The sequence below is a fragment of the Acipenser ruthenus genome, chromosome 34 (genome assembly GCF_902713425.1).
Source record: "Acipenser ruthenus chromosome 34, fAciRut3.2 maternal haplotype, whole genome shotgun sequence".
Taxonomy (NCBI): domain Eukaryota; kingdom Metazoa; phylum Chordata; class Actinopteri; order Acipenseriformes; family Acipenseridae; genus Acipenser; species Acipenser ruthenus.
The window spans coordinates 11,205,973-11,223,844 of record NC_081222.1 but is presented as its reverse complement, the minus strand read 5'-3'; the positions used below and the strand labels follow the sequence as shown (position 1 = coordinate 11,223,844).

The 17,872-nt window shown below is 40.0% G+C and overlaps 1 protein-coding gene across 3 annotated transcripts; it reads right to left on the bottom strand.

Annotated features, from left to right (window-relative positions):
* Positions 1-186: 186 nt before the first annotated feature.
* On the bottom strand, positions 187-17,816 carry LOC117966846 (lysozyme C-like). 3 transcript variants are annotated; one of them, XM_059007059.1, is made up of 6 exons: positions 17,369-17,816; positions 15,238-15,567; positions 12,172-12,444; positions 2,818-2,976; positions 1,290-1,368; positions 187-784 (listed from the first exon to the last, which is right to left on the bottom strand). In XM_059007059.1, the coding sequence occupies exons 1-6, from the start codon at positions 17,415-17,417 to the stop codon at positions 718-720; spliced, it is 957 nt and encodes a 318-aa protein (XP_058863042.1). In that variant the 5' UTR covers positions 17,418-17,816; the 3' UTR covers positions 187-717. The 3 variants fall into 3 exon arrangements, with proteins under 3 accessions (XP_058863042.1, XP_058863044.1, XP_058863043.1); XM_059007061.1 differs by lacking the exons at positions 12,172-12,444; positions 15,238-15,567; positions 17,369-17,816 and adding an exon at positions 3,747-4,100; XM_059007060.1 differs by lacking the exons at positions 187-784; positions 1,290-1,368; positions 2,818-2,976 and adding an exon at positions 10,062-10,623.
* Between the last annotated feature and the right edge of the window lie 56 nt (positions 17,817-17,872).

The following is a 17,872-nucleotide window of genomic DNA, read 5'->3' as shown; positions in this document are numbered from 1 at the left end:
AAGGATATTTCATAAAAATTACTTTTTTGTTATTTGAAAAATGTTTACAACGCACCTCGAGGCGTAGTGATATTACAGTATATCACACATCCTGTCCTGCCTTATTGCTTACTTGTCACATCCCTTACACGGCAATATTTGTATGTAGCAAAGCTAAATATTTAACAGAACTGACAACGATACATATTTGCTTAATTCTATTTTATTTGCCAAAATCAATACAGAATGTATTAGAAGGAAAAATAAAGAAATAATGAAAACTGAATGGAGATAAAAAAAAACAATCTTGGGGTGCATGCAGTTCAGAGAACCAGTTTGAAGATTCTAGTTCTATTTCCCAGAGTTCAAGAAGCAGGTAAAAATGGGATATTTTCAAGAAATAATATTGATTATATGAGATTGCTGGCATGCTGTTTATTAACATTCAACACTTTTTAATTTTGCTGCACGCCATGCTGGAACAAGTGTCTGAACCCAGGAGTTATTTGAAATATGTTTTTTCAGAGTCTGTTTTAATTGACTAAATACATGTTGGATTTATGAGATGGTTGTAGACATAACAACATACTCCTGTAAAGCCAACAAAAACCAAGAACAAAACAGACATCAATAATGGAGGATTCTTTATCTTCTGCCTTTTTCTTCAGCATGTCAAGATGTCAAAATATTTTTGATCAGTCTGATTATCTAAAAGCGATGAGGTTTTCTGCTTCTGCTTTAGACACCACAACCAACGACCCATGAATCCATGTTTCTGCCTTTGCAATGGTTTCTCCAGGCAACCCTGTAAATATACAAGAACAAAAACGGTTACAAGAACCGGCAATCTCTTCATCAGTGTGCTTGCTCGCTGGCTTAGTGAATCGTATTTTATGTCCTAGAAACTGATGTTCATTAAAGTGATTGCAGCTAAATGAATAAACGTCCATAAATCGTACCCTTTTGAAAAGACGCACCATGTTCTTCACATTTAATAATGCTGTTTGGTACATGCCTTATCCTCAGGAAATCGGTTACACTTGCCCTTGCTGTCTTTGGGATCAACAGGGGAAGCAGGCGGTTGGTTTATCATGGGAAAGAAGTTGTTGAGGGGTGGGGACAATGTCACCCTACAGGTGAAGTGACCAAAGAAGTGGACACTATCTAGTGTGCACACAGCTGTCATTAACTTGTGGTTTTAAATAAAATAATATGTGTTTCTTTCAAAACTGCACATTTTAGACATATATATATATATATATAGCTTTGTTGTTTCAAGCTTTTGTAGTACAGAAATATTAGAGACTCACCAAGCACCAATTCCATTTGGATCTCGTACAACCCTCTTAGCACATTCAATGTCATCAGAAATGTCACTTGTCAGAAGTTCTTAAAAAAAAAAAAATAGGAGGAACAAAGCACAGCATAAGCACCATTTCACAACTGAAGAAAGTTTTCTGCTAAGGTGACAGCCTTTAAAATGTCTCAGCCTCACAACACAAGTAGGTTTCTCATTTAGATGTTGGCTACAAGTTTGTGTGACTTACTCTCTGAAAGTGTGAGCATGTTTTCAACTCATTACTGCAGTAGAAGACTAAAGGAATTTAGATAGCCCTCTGAATTTGACCATAAGACCATAGTGCCGAGTTTACACCGGCCTTAAAATTCCCCTTGTATGTATCATGACACTTTTTGCTGGTTAAGGCTGTGTTAGCACCGGCAAAATGCGCTCTGACGCTCATTAGACATGCATTTTAAAGCGTGTCAAGCCTTAATTATATGCATATGCAAATTGCAGGTGGGGCTCATTTGTAAACAAAGTCTGTGATATTAAAATGAGATTCATGAAGCAGGAAAAACAGCCGTGTCGGCCCTAAAAGGGTCCAGAAATTAAGGGCGATCTCAAATAAAAAGGCAGCTGATATAGGAAAGAGCATTATGCCACCAGTCATAGCATAGCATAGGAGAATGTATGCTCCTAACCTTCCTGAGCAACCCAGGAACAGAGGGAGGGTACAGAGGATAAGGGAGAGAATTTTTAGGGTGAGAGTTGCCCTTTTTGATCTCCCTGGATGAGATTATACAGTCAGCAGTTTTGCTGCTGTACTGCTTCCTGAATGCTGGGTGAGATCAAGCCAATTTACTCATTTTTCTTGCGCTGGATTAATTTTTTTTCAACTTTATGTATGTATGTATAATATGTCTCCCTTTTTGTGGGTCGGTATTACGTTTGCAATTTTCCAGTCTGTCGGTACAACCCCTGTGTCAAGAGACTGTTGCATGATCTTGGTTTGCGGTTTGTAAATAACTTCTTTCATTTCTTTGAGTACTATTGGGAGGATCTCATCGGGTCCAGGGGATTTGTTTATTTTAAGAGCTCTTAGTCCCTTTAACACTTCTGCCTCTGTTATGCTAAAGTTATTTAAAACTGGATAGGAACAGGTCGACATGTGGAGGACACCTGTGAAAAGTAATCGTTTAATATATTTGCTATTTTTTTTTCTTCATCTATGATTTTGCCATTTGTGTCTCTTAGACATTTAACCTCCTCTTTGAATGTTCTCTTGCTGTTATAATATTTGAAAAACATTTTGGAATTGGTTTTAGCCCCCTTAGCAATATTGACTTCTATCGCTCTCTTGGCCTTTCTAACTTCCTTTTTGACTTGTGTTTGCAGTTCCAAGTACTCTTTCTGTGTAGTTTATTTTTTCCTGCTGCCTGGATCAAGGGGAGATTTCATTACATGTGGCACCCCTGTTGTCAAGTCTTCTAATCTGCTCTGCTGTTTTTGAGTTTGCTGCACCCAATCCAAACACGACCAGTACTCGTGTCACTTACTGCTGCATGAGATGTGGCAGGCGTTGGAGGAAGAAGTTACACCATTGGAGCACCACCAGCGACTGTTGATCTGGAAAATGCCATAATCGGTGCTGCCGTCAGTGTTGCGATTCACAGCGGCTGTGTTGTAGCCACTTTCATAGTATGCCAAACACACCCCTGAAAAGCAAAATACAGTGTAGCAATAGAATGGTTTCAACATACAAGATTTTTAAAGAGAGTATATATTTAGTTTGAAATTAGCCAACTAAAGGGGAACAAAATATTTATCAATGTAAAAAGATAACGAACAGTACAACTGCCAGTTGTACTTAACCATACTACATCATGGGTGTATGCATTGATGTAATGCAAGAACAGTTAACTAAATTTTATACAGATGTGTTTAACCTTCAGGTACTGTGTGATTATTACATGAATATTACATAGCGGAGTTCAGGGTAACGAACAAATCATTGTACAAATAAAATCCATAAAAAGAATATTACTGAATGCTTGTTGATGTTTCAATTGGTTACTGCATTTATATAGTAAAATACTATAGATGTTTCATTTTGTTATTGCTTAGAAAAAAAAAAAAAGCTGTAAGAAGTGAGTGAGCTAAAAACATCTGGAACTTACAACCCAACTGTGAATAAACATCAGAAACAAGGAGGAGTTATTCCAAGAAATACAGCCGTTCTGCACACGCACACCACACAACAGCTTCATTTGCATCCTATACTGTTTCTGTTTGTAAAAGTGAAGAAAATCCATCCACCAGGAGGTAGGCTACTGCTAAGACCATCTGAACCCATCTCAACCTGGTGTCTAAAGAGAATTAAACCCGGGTCGTGGCCACTGCATCATCGAATCCCACACTGCAGTTATTATTTACAGAGGTGAATTGAAGGTATTGGCTTAAGAAGATTCTTGAAACCCATACTCACAGTTTCCAAGACTGTGTCCGCGATATCCATCCAGCCCAGCGTTTTTTAGCATTTTGACCAGCTCACAGCGAGTAAATACTCGAGCTGAGGCTGTTGCAAGGCAAACTGCAAACAGGAGTAGGATCTTCATTGTCGTAGAGTTGTGAACAGGATCTGCACAGAGAAGGCTGCCCACTACTGACTTATAAAGGCAGGCTGACACAAGCCATGCCCCATGACAGCCTTTAACGTTGAGTTTAAAGTATTTGGTAAATATTTATTTTTCTTTTTGTGATAAGGTAAGAAATAACTTATCAGACCAGTCTTGGAAACTTAAGAACATGTGTAAATTTATGAACAAGAGAGCCATTCATACCATCTACGTCCGGTTTTATGATAGCCAATTGATCACAAAAGTTTGTTGTTGGGTCTTAAAGGATCCAAGTGATTCAGTCTCAACAACACACAGTAACTAAGTAACATATTCCATACCCTCATCACTCTCTGTGTGAAGAAATGTCTCCTTCCCTCTGTCTATATCCCCTTTATTTTCAACCATGTAGTCTTGACCTGGTTTTTATACTGTTACAACTATATAATGCATTAGTAAGACCTCGCCTAGAATTCTGTGTTCAGTTTTGGTCGCCCTGCTACAAAAAAGACATTGCTGCTCTAGAAAGAGTGCAAAGAAGAGTGACCAGAATTATTCCTGGTCTGAAAAGCATGTCGTACAAAGACAGGCTAACAAAACTAAATCTGTTTGGTCTTTAACAAAGGAGACTACGCAGGGATCTGATTCAGGTATTCAAAATTCTGGGGCTCCCAAGTGGTGCATCCGGTAAAGGCACTGCCTGGAGTGTAGGCTGTGCCCTATAGCCTTGAAATCGCCAGTTCAAATCCAGGCCATGCCACTGCCGACCGTGGATGAGTTCCCGGGGGGCGCACAATTGGTCAAGAGCTCCCCGGGTGGGCTTTGGTCTCCTTCAGCAACATGACTAGGTAACCCATTCCATCCCCTCACCACTCTCTGTGTGAAGAAGAGTCTCCTTCAGCAACATGACTAGGTAACCCATTCCATCCCCTCCCCACTCTCTGTGTGAAGAAGAGTCTCCTTCAGCAACGTGACTAGGTAACCCATTCCATCCCCTCCCCACTCTCTGTGTGAAGAAGAGTCTCCTTCAGCAACATGACTAGGTAACCCATTCCATCCCCTCACCACTCTCTGTGTGAAGAAGAGTCTCCTTCAGCAACATGACTAGGTAACCCATCCCATCCCCTCACCACTCTCTGTGTGAAGAAGAGTCTCCTTCAGCAACATGACTAGGTAACCCATTCCATCCCCTTCCACTCTCTGTGTGAAGTCTCCTAGTCATGCTATTATTATTGTTATTATTATTATTATTATTATTATTATTTTATTATTATTGGTTTATTTAGCAGACGCCTTTATCCAAGGCGACTTACAGAGACTAGGGTGTGTGAACTATGCATCAGCTGCAGAGTCGCTTACAACTACGTCTCACCCGAAAGACGGAGCACAAGGAGGTTAAGTGACTTGCTCAGAGTCACACAATGAGTCGGTGGCTGAGCCAGGTATTCAACTGGGGACCTGGTTACAAGCCCAGTGGACCACCCAGCCTATATGTGTGTGTATATATATATATATATATATATATATATATATATATATATATATATATATGCAACAAGCAGTGAAGTCTCTACTGAAAAACAAAAGTTCAGAATTTTTTCAGCCAGACTACCAGTTTAAACGGCTTCCCAAAAAGTTTTCGTAGAGACATTCATGGTCGCACTCTCGTCATTTTTCTTCAAAAGGATTAATTATTAAACTCCTGCTCATTTATTTTCTTAATAAAATGTATCTTTATTCATTTAAAACCATGATTGTAATAAACAACGCGCTTCAACACCAGCGTGTCTTCATCGGGTTCAATGTGAATGTCTCTAAGAAAACTTTTCGGGAAGCCGTTTAAACTGGTAGTCTGGCTGAAAGAATTCTGAACTTCTGTAATTCAGTATAGACTTCACTTTTTGTTGCATGTAACTACCTTATACTGGTCAGCACCTCGTCAATATTAAGCATTGTAGTGCACAAATGCCTTTTTTCTATATATATATATATATATATATTAGCTCAAAGAGCCAGCTGCCCAACGTTTCGATATGTTGTACATATCTTTCTCAAGGGAGCCTGTGTTTGAATCAAAACATTGGAGGTATTTATAGGTTTTTGACGGCATGACAACTACTTGTTATTGTTTACATTCAAATCCATGATTTATTCTTACATGATGTAATGGTGTTATATGTATTGTGACATCATCTCTACTTCTATCTTTGAATCTGTATTAATTCTAATTAACATTACTTTATATAAACTTATATTTTTATTATATCATGCAATGCTGGCTCTGAGGATCAGTCTAGATTTGCCCCCCCCCCCCGTGCATCAGCATGCACAACTTTTGAATGAATTTTGTTTATTTATTTAAATGTTATATATTTATTGAAGTTTATTAGTTCATTCTTTTCTGTTGAGTCCCGCTGGCATAATCGTGTTCAGTCTATTTGTCCATTTACTTTCTTTTATTCTTCTATATGTCGCATTGTCTAATTTTAGCTGTTCTAATACTACAAACTTTACATCATTTATGTCATGTCCTTGACTGGTGAAGTGCTGTAATATTGGTTCATTCATTTTTTTTTTATTTCTAATTAATGAAAGGTGGTTTTGAATTCTTTTATATAAAGTAGTTCCAGTCTTTCCAACATATTTGATTTCATCACATTTTTCACAGGCTATTCCATAAACAACATTGCTATTTTTACAGTAGGTATTAGTTTTTAGTGGATATGTGGTGTTCTTATGTTTAATTATATTTTTACTTTTGTCCATGTATTTACACACTTTACATCTACTGGTGCACATGTTCGTAGAACATATTTTGTCAATTATTCTTTTATGTTTACTGTGAACTAAAATATCACCTTGTGACAAAGAGCGAATGAATCTGAATCAACAATCTCCCTCTCGACCTGTGAGAGCACAGTACAGCAGGAATTGCGTGCCCCGTACTGAATGTTTCTGCAGTTCATTCCGGGGGCAGTCGGAAGCCGGCCATTCAGGAAAGGGATGGCGTCACGGTACCAGGAGTTCCCGCCCTAGTACGACTGATTAGACGGATCTGGGAGCTGCAGCCTGAGGCCAGCGATTCACCCGGACTTCACCGCACCTGCACTTAACCGGCATCACTGTATCCAGCACCGCACCTGCACCCGAGCACGCACTGTCCGGAGACGTGTCTGTGTTTGTGTTGTGTTTTTGGAATTATTATTTCGGGACTGCAACCCCTTGTTTTTGCGCTGGCAATACCCATTGCTGGGTAGAGCCAGTTTTATCATTTAAATACTGGTCAAGGAGAATAAAATAACTTGTACCGTGAACTTTGTGTTTGTCTTTGTCTGGAGCACCTGCATCACCCTTTCACTACGAACTGCAACCCACATGTTCACACGTGGTGTCAGTACGGGAGATGGACGTTGCCACGCTTACTGCGCTGTTGCAAGCGCTGGAACAGAGACGGGAGACGGAGGAGAGACAAAGAGAGGAGAGATACACGGCGCTGATAGAGAGGATCGGGCTTGGGAACGCACGCCAGGCACCAGCGGTACCCGTGATGGCGCCCCCTAATGCATGGGTGCAGAAGATGACAGCAGAGGATGACCCCGAGGCGTACTTGGTTGCCTTTGAGCGGTTGGCCACCACTGCACTTCTGACTCTGGGTATACGCACATATTAGTAGTGGTGGATTATGCAACGCGATACCCGGAGGCAGTTCCTTTGAGGTCCACGAGTGCCGCTGCAATTGCCAAGGAACTAGTGCAGATTATGTCAAGAGTAGGGATCCCCAAAGAGATACTGACTGATCATGGAACTAACTTTCTGTCTCAAACGCTACAGCAGGTGTATAAAATATAAAAAATACGTCCCATCCGGACATCTGTTTATCATCGGACGGTTTGGTTGAACGTTTTAACCAAACATTAAAGCAGATGCTGAGACGGTTTGTGAATCAAGAGCAAAAACATTGGGCATCGCTTCTCCCCTACCTCCTTTTTGCAGTGAGAGAGGTGCCGCAGAGTTCGACAGGGTTCTCCCCCTTCGAGCTCTTGTACGGCCGACAGCCTCGCGGCATCCTCGATCTGTTGAGAGAGGGGTGGGAAGAGCATAAAGGCTCGTCCAAAAACGTAGTGCAGCATGTGCTCCTACTCCGTGATCGTCTGGATTTGGCTGGTCGTTTGGTCCAGGACAATCTAAAATCGGCTCAGCACCGGCAACAGCAGCATTACAACAAAAATGCACGGATTCGGACCTTTCGGCCAGGAGACAAGGTAATGCTGCTTCTTCCCACGTCGGAATCCAAGCTATATGCTAAATGGCAGGGGCCACATGAGGTGATTCGGGCTATAGGGAAAGTGAATTATGAAATTCGGCAGCCTGATCGCCGCAACGAACAGGAAATTTACCATGTAAATTTATTAAAGCCCTGGCAGGCAAGGGAAGCCTTATTTATAGCCCCAGGCGAGGTAGAGGATGATTTTGGACCCTGTATAGAGGCTCCTAGCATACAGAACATTCTGATGGGGGAACAGTTACTCCCAGATCAGCAGAGAGATCTGCGCAGGTTAACTGAGGAGTTCAGGGATGTTTTTTCTGATGTGCCCGGCAGAACTAATCTCGTTGAATATGACATTGTCTCTCCCCCAGGTGTCACAGTGCGAGAGAGACCCTACCGGATCCCAGAAAATCGACGAGGTGGCGTTCGCAAAGAGGTGCGGGCGATGCTCAAACTTGGGGTGATTGATCCTTCCAGGAGCGAGTGGTGCAGTCCGATTGTGATAGTGGCCAAAAAGGACGGCACCAACCGCTTCTGCGTTGATTTCCGCAAGGTCAACGCTATTGCCAAGTTCGATGCATATCCCATGCCTCGGGTCGACGAGCTTCTCGACAGACTGGGAACGGCAAGGTTCATTTCGACTTTGGACCTGACGAAGGGATACTGGCAGATCCCGTTAACCCGCAGATCACGTGAGAAAACTGCATTTTCTACACCTGATGCTCTGTTTCATTTCACAACCATGCCGTTTGGGCTACATGGTGCGCCCGCTGCCTTTCAGAGACTAATGGACCAGGTTTTACGCCCACATCATGAATATGCAGCAGCGTATATTGATGATGTGGTGATTTACAGCTCCACGTGGCGGGAGCATTTGGCTAAGGTCGCAGCCGTCTTGCAGTCTCTGAGGGTAACCCGGCTGACAGCCAACTTGGGTAAATGTGCATTTGCCAAAGAAAAAACCTAATATTTAGGATTTATTATGGGTCTTATTCCTAGACCCTTTGGGATTGCCCTTTTAGTGTGTATCGGATGTGCAGAGGACATGTGTAAATACTGGTGCATGTCAGTAGGTTTACAGAAGAGGTCAGTCTCAATTGAACCTTCTTCAAGTTTTACTATGGTATCTAAAAATTCTATTTCTTTCCTTGTCCATCGAAGGTCCACCTTAATATTACTGTGTATTTAATTTGCCATTTTATGAAACTGGAAAAGAGATTCTTCTCCATGTGTCCAAACCCCAAAAATATCATCTACAAACCGAATGTATTCTAAAGGTTCTCTTTCCGATTTTCTAAGTAATTGTTCTTCCCATTTCCCCATGCATGTACTGGCAAAATGCATTCCTAATTTAGATCCTATTGCTGTACCATCGTTTTGTTTGTAATTCTTATTAACAAATGTAAAATAACTGTTTTCTAAAACTACGTTGATCATGTTCAGCACCTCTGCTGTTGGTATTGATTTATCTAGTCTATTATCTAGTGCTTTTTGACGAGCTTCTAAAGTTTCTTTACGAGGGACACTTGGGTACAAGGATTTTACATCCATGCAAAATAAAATTGTATTCTCTGGAAGGTTGTATATATGAGACTGTGCTCAGCGCAAATGGTGACCAGATATCAGGGGCAGATCCTAATAAAGTGTCCAGGCTGTGTAGATTCTTATACACAACAAGCATATCTGTCCTATAAATGCACACATCTGAATGTGTCCTATAGGCATCTCTAATGCAATGACGGTAGTGCCAGTGGCTAGAAAATTACTTCCAGAAGTTCACAAACTGCTCCTCTTGTATTGCACAATACCAGAGACCACAGCACAGCAGAAAGGTGCTTTTCATCTCTTCAGCACATAAAAAAATATTTACGATCAAAAATGACACAGAACAGATTTAACGGCTTGATGTGTGGGTACAGCCATAAGGAACCCCTCGCCTGACAGATATGACCTCAATTGCATCGGAATTTGCACAGAGAAATACAAACAAACAGGATTTCTTTGGAAAGTGTTTTCACTTTCATTCTGTTTTGTTCCAAATGTTATGTAATATAGTGAGTAACCTCTCTACGATATTATACAAATTTCCCATTTAAAATACTCGTTTTTATGTTAACTTTCCACTAGGTAAGTTATTTAAGATCTAATTTACCATATTTTTGGTTAAATACAAATGTAACAAATTCAACATAAAACAACACAACATACTATTTCAAAGCAGGAATTGTTAAAATAAACTTAAACCAGAAATGACATTCTAATAATGTAATCCAGCCGTACTACCTTAAATATGGTGATAGTCGGCTACTATATGGAGAAAATCTGTGTCCCCCCCCCCCCCCTTCAAGCGCCGCTCCGCAGCCTTTGCTTGCACCCATCCTGAGCATTTCTCTTCCTCCAGACCCACACACAGACTGCGACTCCAGTCAGCACTATGAACACCAGCACCCTCAGGATGAGCTCAGTGTGGAGCTTGCTTTCTGAGTATAAAAAAGAAATGTGTGTATTAGATATCAGACAGTCCCCCTGAGTTTCAATCTCCATAGTTTTATATATTATACAGCAACACCAAACACGATTCAGACAGTCCCCCTGAGTTTCAATCTCCATAGTTTTATATATTATACAGCAACACCAAACACGATTCAAACAGCCTCCCTGAGTTTCAATCTCCATAGTTTTATATATTATACAGCAACACCAAACACGATTCAGACAGTCCCCCTGAGTTTCAATCTCCATAGTTTTATATATTATACAGCAACACCAAACACGATTCAGACAGTCCCCCTGAGTTTCAATCTCCATAGTTTTATATATTATACAGCAACACCAAACACGATTCAGACAGTCCCCCTGAGTTTCAATCTCCATAGTTTTATATATTATACAGCAACACCAAACACGATTCAGACAGTCCCCCTGAGTTTCAATCTCTATAGTTTTATATATTATACAGCAACACCAAACACGATTCAGACAGTCCCCCTGAGTTTCAATCTCCATAGTTTTATATATTATACAGCAACACCAAACACGATTCAGACAGTCCCCTTGAGTTTCAATCTCCATAGTTTTATATATTATACAGCAACACCAAACACGATTCAGACAGTCCCCCTGAGTTTCAATCTCCATAGTTTTATATTTTAATTTTCTTTTAATAATAATGAAAGGTCTAAATGTGGGGTGAATACTGCAATTATGTAGGTCAATCGCAGAGCTCTGTTCCATTTGTGGCTGATGATGATAAAAAAACCCACATGTGATGAAAAAGCTAGAGACAGCCCGTGTGGTTATGAAAAAAAAAACCACGAACATTCATCGCCATGTATAATTCATCCGTATATACTAAATAATCACACCCACACGAATGTCTCTGACTTTACCCCACATCCTCAACTAAATGGATTTGCTAACCAACCTTTTTTTTAATAAAGTGCACAGTATCTGATATTCTCAATAACTTCAGCTAAGTAATGTTAATACCAAGTTTCATGACATTGGGCTGAGCGGTGATCCAGATATATGGATCAATGTAACCTAACAAACAGGGGAACGGGTGGACAGACCACTCGCCAATTACTTTGCTTTCAACCCACATCCTCAACTAAAAGGTATTTGCTAAGCAAACTTTTCAAAATAATAATAAAGTGCGCACGCGTTATATTTAGGCTACCGTGTTCGGCACAGATTTGAATTTAAAATCAGCATGATGAGAAATTTGACGACCCTGATTTGAATCAACATTGTACAGAATAGTACCGAATGTGAAGTAGCAATGTTTAATCACAACACTAAGCGATTCTCCAGCTATATGCAAGACACACCCCTATATCCCTCCAACCTGGCATTCTCAGTAATTGACCTAAATAATGCTAATACCAGGTTTGAAGACAATCAGATTAGTGGTGGTCCGGATATACGGAGAAATGAGTGAAGTCTGACAAAATTCTATTCTAGGGTTATACTTAATAAACCTCGTACGATTTCTTTAGGAATCATTTTTTGTTTGTTTTTTGCAATACCTGGGCAGTATTCAAATGGAGTGACAGAGACTGTCTGATTGCTGACGCTGTTGCTGGCCACACAGGTATAGTTAACGTCATCGCCTTGTGTTTCTTGCAGAAGCTCCAGTGGTTTTTCTTGAGGTGAGCTCAGCTGGTTCAGGACAAGCCCGTCTCTAAGCCAATACAAACTGACGTCTTTGTCATTTTCCACAGAGCACTGTAAAACACAGGCCCTTATAAACAGCTTTCCTGATTCGTTGAATCTTTTTACTTCAGGCGCTGACACAGTTTCTGCGGAGAGAGAAATGAAAAGAACGTGTGTTATTCAGCACCTTTCAGTCCCTCAAAGAATATAAATACAATGCAGTATATTGGGGGGGAAAATATATATATTTATAGTGTCTTCAGTGCATTCAAAGTACATGACAAATGACTAGAAGTATTTTTCAATAACTAATTAATGCCCATTGGCAATGTGGCAATGTGCCCCGCCCCTGTATGCATGTGTGTTATATGTTGCATGTAGTGTGTTAATGTTGGTGTATAGATAAGGCTGCACGGGATATAAATGGGTGTGTGCAGCACGAGTTATTTAAAATGTATAACTGTATTTAGGCACAGGGATTGCACTTCACTTCACGTGCATTTAAAGTATTTAATATGTGAGCACGGGGTTGCACAGAATTAGTTCACGTGCTGGGATTCAAGTGAATAATTAATTAGTAATTGAATCCCGGCACAACAGTATATATAGATGCATGTTTTACGCACTCGGGGTTGTGTGTTCGGTGAGTAGTGAACGGGAGAGAGAGGAGGAGAACTAAAGAGATAACAATTGCTATTGCATGCTGGTAGGACCAGCGCGATACTTGTTTTTTATAGACTCACCGTGTTTGTTTGTGTGTCTGTCCGTCCACCGTTTGTTTAGTGTTAGTCTGTTTTGTTTGTCTGTTTATTTTGGCGTAAAGTGTCGTGTCCTGTCTTCTGTTTTGTTCAACCTTTTTATTTTCTGTGTGTTAATAAAACACTGAGCGCCGCAGCGTCTCAGATTCACTGCAACTACTCTCTGTCTGTGTACTCCTTTCTGGTCCGACATAACCACTAAAGCCAGCTTGTCACACTGATCAATTTCAAAATACTAAAATAAACTTTTAATGAATTCAACGGCAGCAGCTTTCTAGAAGTTTGGATTTACGTTTAAGACACAGAGAGACTTCTAGTGGAAATGTTTGTCATTGAATGTATACTGAAGACATTTACATTAAATACACTTATTAAGTTTCTTTCAGTACTTCTGCATTCTGTATGTTTCAGTTAATGAAAGTGTTGTGAGTTGGGTAATTGTGTTTTATATATGTGTGTATGTGTGTGTGTGTATATATATATAATATATTATATATACACAGTGGCTCTCAAAAGTATTCACCCCCCCCTTGGACTTTTCCACATTTTATTGTGTTACAACATGGAATCAAAATGTATTTAATTAGGAGTTTTTGCCACTGATCAACACAAAAAAGTCCATAATGTCAAAGTGAAAAATAAAATCTACAAATTGTTCTAAATTAATTACAAATACAAAACAGAAAATAATTGATTGCATAAGTATTCACCCCTTGAGTCAATATTTGGTAGAGGCACCTTTGGCAGCAATTACAGCCATGAGTCTATTTGGATAAGTCTCTACACCAGAGCTTATTTAGGTGTGTCATAGCAAAGGAAGTGAATACTTAAGCAATCAATTATTTTCTGTTTTATATTTGTAATTGTTCTAAATTAATTTGTAGATTTCATTTGCTATGACACACCTAAATAAGCTCTGGTGCAGAGACTTATCCAAATAGACTCATGGCTGTAATTGCTGCCAAAGGTGCCTCTACCAAATATTGACTCAAGGGGTGAATACTTATGCAATCAATTATTTTCTGTTTTGTATTTGTAATTAATTTAGAACAATTTGTAGATTTTATTTTTCACTTTGACATTATTTGTGTTGATCAGTGGCAAAAACTCCTAATTAAATACATTTTGATTCCATGTTGTAACACAATAAAATGTGGAAAAGTCCAAGGGGGGTGAATACTTTTGAGAGCCACTGTGTGTGTGTGTGTGTGTGTGTATATATATATATATATTAGCTCAAAGAGCCAGCTGCCCAACGTTTCGATATGCTGTACAAATCTTTCTCAAGGGAGCCTGTGTTTGAATCAAAACATTGGAGGTATTTATAGGTGTTTGATGGCATGACAACTACTTGTTATTGTTTATATTCAAAATGTATATATTTACATCTATAAATGAGATGGCTCTATTGAATTTCTTAATAAACTGCTGCAGTGATGTGAAACTGATGCAAATTTTGTATCTGCATGTTTGTCCACTGCCTAAATCTCCCATTTATGTCAAAAACAACAAAGAAATGAACAGTATTTCTGTTTAAATGAGAACTCAAAAGAACATGCAATTTAATAATTTCTTAAGTAATTGCACACTGTGGCCTATATTCACAAGCGTTTTCCACAAATTCGGTGTTAGCATTCTTTATTTCTGAAGTTTATAAACGCCCACGCAAGCTGTGTAGAGTAGTGGTTAAGGCTCTGGACTCTTGACCGGAGGGTCGTGGGTTCAATCCCAGGTGGGGGACACTGCTGCTGTACCCTTGAGCAAGGTACTTTCCCTAGATTGCTCCAGTAAAAACCCAATTGTATAAATGGGGTATTGTGTGTAAAAATAATGTGATATCTTGTAACAATTGTAAGTCGCCCTGGATAAGGGCGTCTGCTTAGAAATAAATAATAATAAAGAGTTACTGACTCATACACAGCATCTATAAAATAAACCATAAGCACTTATTGCATTTTAACTTTCATTTGTATTGCGCTCCTTTTAGATAAAGTGTTGGTAATGGCGAATCTGTGTTAAACCGTTTGTGAATATAGGCCGAAGTGACCTCTTTTAAGACATCACCCTGGTGTCTTGTAGTCATAAGAACTTCGGGCAATTTCTCTCTTTTGGGTTCATGAGGTCTGATTTTAGAAGCACTTTAAATGCAGCTGATTAAATGACCCAGTCAGTCGTACTCACTGTAAACGGACAAGTAAAACATCCTTTTAAAAGAAACCCCCGGCGCCACGTCCACTTGGTAAAAGCCGGCATCTTCCGACTCTAAGTTATTAATCTGTAGAGAGCCGCTACTGTCCACCTGCAGACGGCTTTTAAATCTGTCCTCGTACACAGCCTCAATCTTCCCCCCGTGAATTCTTGCAATCGACCACTCTGGGTTCTCAGAGCCATGTTTCCAGATGACATCCGACTCCGGGCGGAGGTTTGGGATGTCGATAGGGAACGTGAACCGCCCGCCCTTAACACCTTTCAGCTGCTGTACTCCGGACTGCGCAGCTGAAGTTTCAGGACCTAGAGGAGGGAGGGAGGGAGGGAGGGAGGGTCACACACAGTCACACACATCCCTATACTCCAAAAATCTGATACTCTCAATTCCAATGTATTTATTTAACCAGGATAGAACCCTTGGGATGTACATCTCATTACAAGAGGGTGCTGGCAGGAGAGGGCAGCAGGAAAACAACATTATAAACACCAACGGCAAAAAGAGACCAATCAATCAAACAGGACACAAACAGTTAAAACAACCATAACAACATTCATACAAATAAAAACAAAGTAAAAACAATTCCAATTTACACGATTTACAGGATTTTGCAACCCTGCTCTGATTTATAATAAATATTTCTGAGTGATTTTAAAAAGTTATTGTGAAGAGGTTGTTTTTAAGTTTAAAAGCAATGAATTTCAGAGATGAGATGCCTGATATAGAAAGGCACGCCGGCCCAGATTAGATCTCAGTTTAGGAAGTTTAAAAGTTGCCACATCATCTTAGTGCACAGGTAAAGTTACATGTCTGTAACAAAGCAGACTGAGCCACACTAAAGTTTCATAGAGAGTACAGTGGTGCTCAGTAACCACTGTACTCTCTTCTGCTAAGTAACGTTCGTGCCAAGTTTCATGACAATGGGATCAGCGGTTCTCCAGATATATGGAGCAATGTAAACTTAAACACAGGAACGGGTGGACGGACCACTCTCCAGTGTCTCTGCTTTCAACCCACGCCCTCAGCTAAAGGTATTTGCTAACCAACCTTTTTCTTTTTAAATAAAGTGCATGTGCATTATATCTAGGCTGCCATGTTCGACACAAATTGAAGACGGATTTTAAAAAGTTGATGACCATGAAATGGGCTCATAACTCCTGTGCTGGCCTCACTGCACTGGCTTCCAGTGCGTTTTAGAATTGATTTTAAAATCTTAATACTGACATATAAATAGGGCTTCTGATTTTCGGTTTTAATTGATAAAACCCAATAAAACACCCCTGATACAAAAACATAAAGTGCTTCCCAATTGGTAAAATTGAAAAGCAGAAGAGAAAGTGTGTTTAGTTATAATGCCCCCAGACTGTGGAACTCTTTGCCCATCTCTATTACAGATGCTGCTTCGGTCAATATTTTAAAATCAAGATTAAAGACTTATTTTAACCATTTCCACAGTTTTTCCAGTGTTTTCCGGTGTTTATTGGCTATCCTCCTGTCTTTTGGTGGTGGGCTGCCTTCACCGCAATTACATCCTACTTGCTGGCACTTTTACAATTGCATATTATTTGTTTGTATTTTTATGAGTAAGTATCATTGATTTGTTGATTATTACTTGGTATAATTGTTTTGTTTTTATCTGTGTTCTATGAAATTTGGGACTTTTCCCATTTTATAATAAATCTTCATTTTAAACTGTACCGACCTCTGTACTTTCATTTATTTGAAGGGTTCTTTTGGGAGCCCCCCTCTCCTATATATTAAAAGGGGGTGGCGTGGTCGGGTATAGCCAATAGGTGGCGCTACATAGAGATAGATAGATAGATATCAGTGTGTACAAAATAGTATAGAATACAAATTAGTAATGACATGTTTAATCACCGATTAATAAGCGATTCACCAGCTATATGCACGACATATCGACAAACGGACAGACCCCCCCCCCCCCCCCCCCCCTCGTACCGACACAATCTGAGATTCTCAATACCTTTTGCTAAACAATACCATGACAATGGGATAAGCGGTGCTCGAGATGCATGCAAATATAACAGGCTGTCTTCTGTGAAACACTGCCCCAAGAAATAACAATTATAAATCTTTTGAGCTTACCATAGAGGAAGGTGCACAGGAGAAACACTCCTGACCAGCGAGACTGCATCTTATCAAATGTGATTGTGATGAATCCATCAAAGGGTTCAGGTAAACTGCGCGCTGCGTGGTTTGCGGGTTCCGGGCAGTTGACCTAGTTAATGATGGACTTTGCAAACAGTATCCTCCTCATTAAAGTAGTGTCCTCCAGTGTTGATAGCAAAAATTGTATTTCTGACAGCAAAAACGAAGGCACTATTTTTGGATATCAAGATTTTTTTTATTTTTATGAACAGTTCTGTTTTGGATAGGAACCATTGCTTGATATCAAAGACAGAACAGTTGAAATCCAAAATAGAAGTTGATTCCTTTTGATACCAGAAACTGATGACAAATGTCAAAAGGGCTTTCCATCTCATACAATAAGGTGTGTGGCAAGCGCGTCACTCTCACGCAGCAGCAGCCACGTGACGTCAGGAATCCTCCAGTCTCGGCCAGGCGGTGCAGTTTTCTACACGTGTGTAG